This window comes from Camponotus floridanus, unplaced genomic scaffold (assembly GCF_003227725.1).
Source record: "Camponotus floridanus strain SB8 unplaced genomic scaffold, Cflo_v7.5 scaffold101, whole genome shotgun sequence".
Lineage (NCBI taxonomy): Eukaryota > Metazoa > Arthropoda > Insecta > Hymenoptera > Formicidae > Camponotus > Camponotus floridanus.
Window position 1 is genome coordinate 298,921 of NW_020229217.1, and position 12,239 is coordinate 311,159.

The 12,239-nt window shown below is 36.4% G+C and overlaps 1 protein-coding gene across 1 annotated transcript; it reads right to left on the reverse strand.

The window, feature by feature from the left end:
- Positions 1-201: 201 nt before the first annotated feature.
- LOC112638396 (piggyBac transposable element-derived protein 4-like) lies at positions 202-1,020 on the reverse strand. Its single transcript, XM_025410036.1, has one exon. The coding sequence runs from the start codon at positions 1,018-1,020 to the stop codon at positions 202-204; it is 819 nt and encodes a 272-aa protein (XP_025265821.1).
- Positions 1,021-12,239: the final 11,219 nt, after the last annotated feature.

Consider the following 12,239-nt stretch of genomic DNA (forward strand, 5'->3'; position numbering starts at 1 on the left):
ATCAATGTATGGCCCTTTTCAAGGTATGGACGTAAAAGAGTCATAATAATATATGCCGATTTCCCAATGATTGTAGAATTATGTACAATATCTGTATTTTTTCCGGTATATACTATATAATCTAATATATAGTTTGTGGTGCAGTCGCACAGGATAAATGACTTTATACCAAATCTACTTCTTTTAGATGGTATAAATTGTTTAAAGTAACCGGCCTTTGAACAACATAAGGCTTTCGTCAATGCACAAATCTTTGTACGGATAAAATGACTGTGAGAAAGAGTTCTTCAGAGTATCAAATATAGGTCGTATTTTTATCAATGGATCATCACTTTGTACATTGTTATCATTAAAATGCAACATTTGCAATAATATCATATATCTGTCTCGCGCCATAGTTCTTGGAAAAATATTAGTTTTTAACATGTCATCGGTCGACCAATACTCTTTTAGAGTCAATTTCTTCACCCGCGGCATTAACATCGTGATAGCTAAAAATCCGTACATCTCATATATTGATGTATCTTTCCAAGTATTGATACGAGAATACGTTTTAAATGTAGTATTTTCAATAACAAATTTATAATAATTGTTCGTCTCCTCAGTAATATGTGAAATTAACCCTTCCGAAAAGAAGAATTGAAAAGCATCCAAAGGCGTAGCTTCTGGAGTTAAATTTCCTTTTACTCCAGAATTGTTGTCGTTAAATGCATGTAGTGTGGGCTTGAAATCGTTTTTCGACCATGATAACGTTGAAAGCACTTCATTCAAGTCGGATCTTTCTAAATTCGAATTTGAATCTAAATCATCCTCATCGGTAGATGTGCTAAGTATTCTTTGTCGTTTATTGTTACTTCTACATCTAACTATCCCATTATTTAGGCTATTTTCTGTATCTTCCGAATCTGATGACGGTAGAACATTTTCGTTTGGTACCTGTATATCGTCATCATCTGCCGTTTCATTCAGGTCGTCATCGCTGTCGTTTTTTGTAATAATTTCTTTAAAACTGGCACTCATTTTTAAAGTATGAAACAGGGGCGAATATCAAAATGAAAATTACGTGCACTATAAGTTGAATACGACAATATGCCAATGCAACAATTATAACTGTACGGCGTAACAGAAGAAATGAGCTATCAAAAACCAACTGAAGTTGCGTTTAAAACAAAAGTTTACTTCTCATCGTTACTAAGCGACGACGTTCTTTTTTTGCGAGTGTTGCATTGTTCCCTGATCATTTTTGCCAGGCGCGTATTTGCGTCTATCGTCCATACTGATAACATCTGCTGAGCGCGTATTTGCGTCCATAGTCTATACTGATAACAACTGCTGAGCGCGTATTTGCGTCCATAGTCTACATTGATGGCTTTCGCTGGACGCATATGTGCGCCCATAGCACTCAAAGGGTTAATATAAAATGGCTGAAGAAAATATTATTATCATTAATGATGACGATGATGATGTTATGATCATCGATGATGACGATGTGATGATCATCGAAAATAATAATGTGAGGATCATTGAAAATGATAATGTAATGGACGTTAACGAAGAAGACGAAGATGACGCCGATATCGAAGTAGAACCCTGGGCGGACAGCGATTACGAGAGTGTCAATAGTGATGACAGTGATGAACTATTACAAATAAAAGAACGAAATTTAGACTTACCGGGAATATTGACATTGAACGATACAATAAAAATATGTTGCATATCGTTCTATTATGTGGAATGTGGACTGAAATATTGTGCGGAATGCTTTTTGGAACTATCGTTTTTATTTCTAGAAGCTAGTGCTATATGGGAACTATTCCGCTATATCGCTGCATATATTATCAACATTTAAGCAATATGTCTTGCAAAGAGTGCAGAAGATCTTTGAATCAAATACTGCCGTGCGACATGTGCCCCATGTGCACAAATTAAAACATTGTAAGTACTATTTTTTAAATCTTAATTCTCTCTAACTACGCTTGTATTAATTCAATATCTTTTTTCTGTTACAGGAGCAACCATCCCCCAGACCCGGCGACCCCCCCCTCCCCCAAATATATTATATTTTTATATTTTAAAATTTTATTAGAATTTTAATTTTAAATACACATACACACACACAAAAATGTATAATACACACATTTTATTAAATTTTATATTTTTTTAATTGGATAAAATGTATTTATTTACAGACCTCTTGTTGCGTTCCCACCCCTGCGCTAATTATAAGTATCGTTCTCTCTCTCATGCGTTAATCTTAAGTCTCCCTCGCACGCGTTGTTCTCGCGCCATCGCCCCCTCTCTCAAGCGTCTTTCAAGCGTTGCCTTTCAAGCATTGTCTTTCAAAAGAAAGCTGCTGTTTTTTTATAGTGCAGTTGTTTATAGACTCAATTCTTTTGTTTTACGATGCGTTTTGGAAATGGCTGCATATGGTGTCTCTGCTACAATTTCGGACCGAGACCTCGTCATATAGTTCAGAACTGTGAACGTGAGTTCATCGCTCCACGTTATACACCATAAAACGGTGAAAGAGTTTTTGATAAAACGGTGAAAGAGTTTTTAATAAAATGTATCAACACCTTACGTGGTTCAAATTGTGGAAGAATAGCTTTATTAAGTTACTCTTTAGTGTAATTTTAAAAATTACATTCGATTGGCGTTTGGAGGTAAGTAGCGTTTGCATGAACGTGTGATTTTTTTTTTTTAATTAGATTATTAAAATAATTATTTATTATTTAGTTTCAGAGAGAAGTTGAACTTCCTGGCTTCATAAACATATCATAGACAGTGGGTGCGAATGATACGTCGAGTTCGACGGGAAGATATTTTAGATATATGGGGCGACACTCCGGACAGTCGCCATCGTCAGGTCGAAGATGTCTTCGATCTGCGGCGGCTCTTCGGGGAAGAGCCTTATCTGAAAATCATCCACGAAGAAGAGTGGATCCTAGGTGGAAACGTGTGGATGCCACAAGACGACTTGATGCTCTAGCAGGTTAATGTAAGTACTATTTTTATATTAAATAAATTATTAAATGTTTTATTAAAAACTAATAAAATGTATATCTTTTTTTCTGTTACAGGCGCGGCCTCTCTCAGCTCGGCACATTCCTCTCCTCATATATTTTGTATTATTTCTTATTTCATATTTTTCATATTTTTTATATTTTTTTATATTTTTTATTTTCTTTTTATCATTACTTTTTATTCTTAAATTTAAGTACACACACACACACATAAAAATGTATTGCGACGCTTTTTCAATTCTAATTTTGATTCTCGCGGGGGAGCGGAAGCGCCGTCAAAAACACAAGGGTTTTGGTGTACTCGCGATCGGCGGGACAGGGATGGAGGGTGTCCGTGCGCGAGCCGCGGCGGAGCGAAGGCCGTCTCGATACCTCGGAAATGGGCGCCAGGCACGGTCTCTCACGTACCAGTTTTCACGAATTTTTCGAAAAGCGCGAAAGGATACGACAGCCCGCTTCGCCACGGGCTGGCTAGCTCGCCTAACGGTAGAGGGGCGGGGTTTGAAAGAAAAAGTTAATTGATTGAGCGAGCTTACTAAGTTGACAGACAAAGACGGACACAGAAGTCACAGATGATCGCCAGCCAAATAAAGAACGCGAGATTTAATAAAAAAAAATAACAGATTTATTAAGAGATTAAGAAAGTATTAACAGAAAAGAAATAAAATTCGATACAGAATGGAAACAGAAATAATGTACTAGCCATGAACTGACAATAACTCTCGAAACGCTAGAAAAACGCGCGATATTCTAAGTCGGTCTAACAAAGAGCGTCTATTACGGAGGCTCCCTAAAGTCGAAGCTCCTGAGAACAATAATTTCTATAACGGAATTTTGGTAATTCGAATTCTCGCTAACGGTCGTACCATACGCGATAGAGAGAGAGAGCGATAGTACCTGCCTATCATTCGCAGCTTCGACAGCCTCGCGGAGATCTTACTAATTAACTGCGTATCTCGCAATTTCCTCCGAGCGTACTCGAAGTCGACAACCCAGAAATAAGACGGTCGATTAGTTACGCAATAAGCGAAAAGATATTAGTTTCGCGAGGAGAGATCTCGCATACGATTGGCGGACGATACCGGCGAAGTTCGATAGCCGGCGGCGGTCGGAGATTTTTCCGCCTTTTTCTGCGACGCTCGCAACTTAAATTTTTCTGGCAATCGGGGCGATGCGACAATGTCGTGTCACACCCCCGATACCTTCAACAGCGTGAGAATTAATTATCTTCTCGGTCTCAAGGTAATAAGGAAGGCCGGGCGACAGTCCCGCACCGTGCCTCCTTCGATAGCCGCAATATTTGCCAGGAATTTTCTGACCTCAGATATCGATACTTAGAATCGTGCGATACCCGCACACCGCGACAATTTCGAGGAATTAAGTTTCTTTTTTCGAGACGAACAACTCGCACGCACACAATGGACGCGACAATAATACGCAGTTTCACGCAATATTCACGAACGACGATGATACTACACGAAGACTCATTAATCACGACCAATTACGTTCCACAGACTCGCTCTGAGACATATTTCAGAGGTGCGAGACGCGGCTTCGACAACCAAACGACAGCCCGTGCGAACTATGCATCGCTCGCGATTTACGACGCACGCGGTCGATACCCAACGGTCGAATGCTACGCGTATTACGCACCCTGACACCCGGAGAGAGACGAGAATTACCCTACGATATGCACTTCCGTCGCCAGTGTCCGCGCTTCCTCAACCGCTTGTCTCCTGTCGCCCGAAATGCACAAAATCGACCGACTCAGCAGAAGGCTCGAGCGGTCGCGATAAACGCCGCAATGGCGACGGCGATAGAACGGCCGGCGAGCGGACACAATTAATTACGCGGTACACAATAATTCGTGGGCAACCTCACCGATGGAGCTCTTCCTGTCTGCGGGGATGATCCTCGACCTCGTCCTCGGGGTTTCGTCTCGTCACAAGCGCACAAACAATCCGACTACTACTTTTTACTGTCTCAGTCGAGCGGCCGCGACAAAGTGATCCAGGGATGCAAGATTATCTCCGCAAGCAACATGTCACGCGTAGTGGAGAGGGTAACGGAGATGTATGCGTAAGCGTACGTGTGAGCTCGGCGCTTCGGTGAGCTTCGGCTAAAAGAAGAGACAGAATACAGTTTTCTGTCTCCTTCTTACCAAGCAAGCAACGAAAACGACGGACGACGCGCGACGCGGAACGCTGCTGAGCCTCGCTCTTCGATATTTCAATGTTTCTCTTTCACAGCTTTTCTTTATGTTTTTTATTTTTGTTACAAATATATATAAATATGTATATACATAAACGTATAATATATTTATAATATATATATATATATATATATATATATATATATATATTATAAATATATTATATATATATATTATAATATATATATATATATATATATATATATATTATAAATATATTATACGTTTATGTATATACATATTTATATATATTTATAACAAAAAAAAAATATATATATATATATATATATATATATGTTACATATATATACACACACGTTTTATAATATATTAAATATAATTAATTTTTTTATACATTTAAAATATGAAATTAAGAAAAATAGTGCGATTTTCCACACCACCCATGAGGTATCACCAATGGCGCGTTAGGTTTTTTATGTGGACCTTCGCCTGGAGCCCTATTATACCACATTCCATTATTTCATTATATTTTACAAGTATGATGTCTGTTAAACAGACAGACAGACACACTCACTCACACACGCACACACACACACACACACATACAGCAGATGTTTTTCATATTCTTGCTTTCTGCAAGTATGTCTGTTATACAGACAAGATATTTTTTATACTCTTACTTTTTACAAGTATGGTGTCTGTTAAACAGACAGACAGACACACTCTCTCACTCACTCACACACACACACACACACACACACACACACACACACACACACACACACACGCACGCACGCACGCACGCACGCACACGCACACACACACACGCACGCACGCGCACACGCACGCACACGCGCACGCACGCACGCACGCACGCACACACACACACACACACGCACGCACGCACGCACACACACGCACACGCACACACGCGCGCACACACACACACACACACACACACACAAGATGTTTTTCATATTCTTGCTTTCTACAAATATGATGTCCGTTAGATAGACAAGATGTTTTGTACAAGCGTAATGTCTGAATAAGTAATAATAATAAATAAATAAATAATAAATAATAATAAATAATAATAAATAATAATAAATAGTAATAAATAATAAATAAATTTATTATTAATTAGAGGAGGGGCCAGCTACGTCAGGGTCTGCAGCATGTAATCTTAAATAATTTTTATTTTTCTTACAAGTAACACTACCCAAATGTAAATCACCGATTTTGATAATTTTTGAATATGTTGTAGTAGACGTAAAAATAAGACATACGTATTTTTTTTTATCGGCGGAAAACCATATTTACACCCCTTTACACCCCTTTAAATTTATGGGTATCGATTTAATTGTTTTGTATATAAGGATTTAGTATTTTCGGCCCGAACCAAATAAAATAGTTGCATCATCAAGAGATATGAAAAATGGAAAATTTTCGACTCGGTTCGATCATTTTTAGGGGGTAAACCACCCCCTGTATTTGAAACAAAAATTTTAAAAATGCCCAGATAATTGCAAATTTTATTCAAAAATTTTTAAAAAAATATATGTTACACTCGCATCCAAAACAAAAGTGAGACTGTTTGAGGATTTAAGGGTGACCACCCTTTTATCGAATTTCTTACGTAACATTTAAATTTATTCCGAAATAATGGTAAACAGTTTCATTTATCGTCAAATTAATTAATATTTACAAATTATAGTCTGATCAACCCTTCAATTCTATAAGGGGTGAGGAAAAACCTACCCTTAATAAGAGTAAGAAACCAGGATCGCGGCTCTTAGCATTACCCAGGATCACGACGGGGACGTGGCCGCGTGGATCCCATTTTATTTTATTTTTTTGGTTTTTTTGGTTTTTTGTTTTTTTTATTTGTTTATTGTTTTGTAATTTTTTTGTGTTTTTATTTGTATGTTGTTTTTAATTTTTATATTTGTATTTTAACAATTAAAAAAAATTAAATTAATTAAACGTTACATTATAACTAACTTTAGTAATATTAATTAATGGCTATTCTTTATAGTCTTTACAATAATGAGGGACGCTTTGATTGCTGGGATCAAAAAAATGAGTAAAACATATATAATGTGTACACCAAGCGCACCTAATTAAAGCATTATCTTCACAATACTTGCAAGATGTATCACAATTTTCAAAACAGTATCGGACAGGAGTCTTGCATTTAGGTGGTTTTTCTTGAATATACCCACTTTTATACCATGCATATTTAAACATGTTTACAAACCTGGCTGAAGAAAACTGGTTATGAATCAGCGACTGAAGTTTTAATACATTGTTTCTTGCATGTAAATTGACATCAAAGCCATACAAAATTACCAGATCTGAAAAATGTTTTAAAAAATTTTTCCATGGTCTGAATCCATAAACATCTAGGGGTTGAATCATACCAGTTGTCCCAGCAGGAATTGTACAAATATTGACATCTTTGCCTTCTAGACAAACGTTGTCAAAATTTTTTTTTGTTTGTCCTGTCCACGAATCTAAACATAAAACCGATTGTTTATCAACCACAGATAAGTAAATATCTTTGTACCATTGAACTGCCAGGTCAGATGATAATTTCCCAGATTTTGAAGGTACTACGACAATATTTTCTGCTTTATATATGTTCATTTCAACAACAGGTCCAAACTGCCCACCCGTTTCTTGTAAAACAATAAATAAAGGCGACTTGAGTAATCCACTAGCTGATACAATCGGTTGTATGGTATAGCTATGTGTTAATGAATTCTTCGATTGTGTTAAACATTCAACTTTTGCTGTTCCTTTGAAAGATAATGTTCGTCCTGCATGTGATTCATAATTAAAACCAGACTGATCTGAATTATAAACATTGTCAGCTCCTAATAATGAGATTTGCTCCCTAATTTTGGATACAAATTGATTTGCTTCTTGTACTAAATCATCTTTCTTTGATAAGAGCGTTTGGGTAGTGAATTTATTAATTTTTCTGGATACGATTCCGTGTTTTATTTTAAAATTGTGAATCCACTTTGATGAAGCCGTGAAAAATTCTCGAGGTAGTTGTACTTCATTTCTTGCATTTAAAGCCCATCTCTTAATATCAATATCATGAATTGGTATTGACTTCAAATGTGCATTTTGAAACTGTTTCATGACATATTTGCTAATTTCCAATAATTTCTCGTTTCTTGTGCCACCTTCTTTTACTTGCTTTTCCCATCTATATAACATTGTAATATTTTGAACTTTTTTAAATTTACTTTGTACACATTCAAATTTTAAATTTTTTTTTGTACCAGAATGCCAATATTGAACAGCTTTTTCTTTATATTCGAAATCTATCATGTTTTTAACTTTTTTATTATCATTAATAATAGCGTTATAATCATCTTGGAAATCTTCTTCAATTGCATGGATTTCAGGAAGCGCAGTATTATCTTCGTAACATAAAGTAGTATAACTTTCAAATATCAAGGCAAATCAATGGAGTCTTTAATTATATTCTCCAATTGTGACGCAAAAGCTCTCTCATCATCATTAATAGCTGAATCAATATTATATTGTGGATAATTAAAAGCTTCTTGTAACAATTTTAAAATGTTTCTTACATTCATCGTCATTTTTTTGTATACGTATTCGGTATAAAAATACGTAATTGGTGAGCTTAAGGTGTTTACTGATTTTTAAATTAATTTAATCGAGATTAGAACACCGTTGAAACCCTTAACGATCAACGCGATTGTCCGAGAAACTTTCTTCTTTGAAATATGGACTGCAGGATGTGAATGTGAATGTGAGAATGGGCCCCGGAGCATCTCATGTAAACAAAAGCCGCGAGCTAACAATAAGGAGTGAGGAGCGCTCGCCTGGCGACGGAGGCATTCATATTTCAAAGAAGAAAGTTTCTCGGCTTCATCAAAGTGGATTCACAATTTTAAAATAAAACACGGAATCGTATCCAGAAAAATTAATAAATTCACTACCCAAACGCTCTTATCAAAGAAAGATGATTTAGTACAAGAAGCAAATCAATTTGTATCCAAAATTAGGGAGCAAATCTCATTATTAGGAGCTGACAATGTTTATAATTCAGATCAGTCTGGTTTTAATTATGAATCACATGCAGGACGAACATTATCTTTCAAAGGAACAGCAAAAGTTGAATGTTTAACACAATCGAAGAATTCATTAACACATAGCTATACCATACAACCGATTGTATCAGCTAGTGGATTACTCAAGTCGCTTTTATTTATTGTTTTACAAGAAACGGGTGGGCAGTTTGGACCTGTTGTTGAAATGAACATATATAAAGCAGAAAATATTGTCGTAGTACCTTCAAAATCTGGGAAATTATCATCTGACCTGGCAGTTCAATGGTACAAAGATATTTACTTATCTGTGGTTGATAAACAATCGGTTTTATGTTTAGATTCGTGGACAGGACAAACAAAAAAAAATTTTGACAACGTTTGTCTAGAAGGCAAAGATGTCAATATTTGTACAATTCCTGCTGGGACAACTGGTATGATTCAACCCCTAGATGTTTATGGATTCAGACCATGGAAAAATTTTTTAAAACATTTTTCAGATCTGGTAATTTTGTATGGCTTTGATGTCAATTTACATGCAAGAAACAATGTATTAAAACTTCAGTCGCTGATTCATAACCAGTTTTCTTCAGCCAGGTTTGTAAACATGTTTAAATATGCATGGTATAAAAGTGGGTATATTCAAGAAAAACCACCTAAATGCAAGACTCCTGTCCGATACTGTTTTGAAAATTGTGATACATCTTGCAAGTATTGTGAAGATAATGCTTTAATTAGGTGCGCTTGGTGTACACATTATATATGTTTTACTCATTTTTTTGATCCCAGCAATCAAAGCGTCCCTCATTATTGTAAAGACTATAAAGAATAGCCATTAATTAATATTACTAAAGTTAGTTATAATGTAACGTTTAATTAATTTAATTTTTTTTAATTGTTAAAATACAAATATAAAAATTAAAAAACAACATACAAATAAAAACACAAAAAAATTACAAAACAATAAACAAATAAAAAAAACAAAAAACCAAAAAAACCAAAAAAATAAAATAAAATGGGATCCACGCGGCCACGTCCCCGTCGTGATCCTGGGTAATGCTAAGAGCCGCGATCCTGGTTTCTTACTCTTATTAAGGGTAGGTTTTTCCTCACCCCTTATAGAATTGAAGGGTTGATCAGACTATAATTTGTAAATATTAATTAATTTGACGATAAATGAAACTGTTTACCATTATTTCGGAATAAATTTAAATGTTACGTAAGAAATTCGATAAAAGGGTGGTCACCCTTAAATCCTCAAACAGTCTCACTTTTGTTTTGGATGCGAGTGTAACATATATTTTTTTAAAAATTTTTGAATAAAATTTGCAATTATCTGGGCATTTTTAAAATTTTTGTTTCAAATACAGGGGGTGGTTTACCCCCTAAAAATGATCGAACCGAGTCGAAAATTTTCCATTTTTCATATCTCTTGATGATGCAACTATTTTATTTGGTTCGGGCCGAAAATACTAAATCCTTATATACAAAACAATTAAATCGATACCCATAAATTTAAAGGGGTGTAAAGGGGTGTAAATATGGTTTTCCGCCGATAAAAAAAAATACGTATGTCTTATTTTTACGTCTACTACAACATATTCAAAAATTATCAAAATCGGTGATTTACATTTGGGTAGTGTTACTTGTTAGAGGGGTAAACATTTTTTTTGGATTTCGGCAGTTCTCTTGACAGTTCTGGCAGCCCCCCGAAGAGTTCTAACGAAAACTATGAGCGCTCGAAGCGCTCCGAAGCGAAATAAAAAAGTTCTCGTCGGTTAAAGTCACGGATTGAAAATTTTTCTGTCCCAGAGGGGTAAACATTTTTTTTGGATTTCGGCAGTTCTCTTGACAGTTCTGGCAGCCCCCCGAAGAGTTCTAACGAAAACTATAAGCGCTCGAAGCGCTCCGAAGCGAAATAAAAAAGTTCTCGTCGGTTAAAGTCACGGATTGAAAATTTTTCTATGTCCCAGAGGGGTAAACATTTTTTTTGGATTGCGGCAGTTCTCTTGACAGTTCTGGCAGCCCCCCGGAGAGTTCTAACGAAAACTATAAGCGCTCGAAGCGCTCCGAAGCGAAATAAAAAAGTTGTCGTCGATTAAAGTCGCGAATTGAAAATTTTTTTGTCTTAGAGGGGTAAACATTTTTTTTGGATTTCGGCAGTTCTCTTGACAGTTCTGGCAGCCCCCCGAAGAGTTCTAACGAAAACTATAAGCGCTCGAAGCGCTCCGAAGCGAAATAAAAAAGTTCTCGTCGATTAAAGTCGCGAATTGAAAATTTTTTTGTCTTAGAGGGGTAAACATTTTTTTTGGATTTCGGCAGTTCTCTTGACAGTTCTGGCAGCCCCCCGAAGAGTTCTAACGAAAACTATAAGCGCTCGAAGCGCTCCGAAGCGAAATAAAAAAGTTGTCGTCGATTAAATTCGCGAATTGAAAATTTTTTTGTCTTAGAGGGGTAAACATTTTTTTTGGATTTCGGCAGTTATCTTGACAGTTCTGGCAGCCCCCCGAAGAGTTCTAACGAAAACTATAAGCGCTCGAAGCGCTCCGAAGCGAAATAAAAAAGTTCTCGTCGGTTAAAGTCACGGATTGAAAATTTTTTTGTCTTAGAGGGGTAAACATTTTTTTTGGATTTTGGCAGTTCTCTTGACAGTTCTGGCAGCCCCCCGGAGAGTTCTAACGAAAACTATAAGCGCTCGAAGCGCTCCGAAGCGAAATAAAAAAGTTCTCGTCGGTTAAAGTCGCGAATTGAAAATTTTTTTGTCTTAGAGGGGTAAACATTTTTTTTGGATTTCGGCAGTTCTCTTGACAGTTCTGGCAGCCCCCCGGAGAGTTCTAACGAAAACTATAAGCGCTCGAAGCGCTCCGAAGCGAAATAAAAAAGTTGTCGTCGATTAAAGTCGCGAATTGAAAATTTTTTGTCTTAGAGGATTAAACATTTTTTTTTGGATTTCGG

Bases quoted from the DNA above. Each gene is read 5' to 3' on its own strand.
- LOC112638396 (XM_025410036.1), bottom strand. From the start codon at position 1,020: ATGAGTGCCAGTTTTAAAGAAATTATTACAAAAAACGACAGCGATGAC.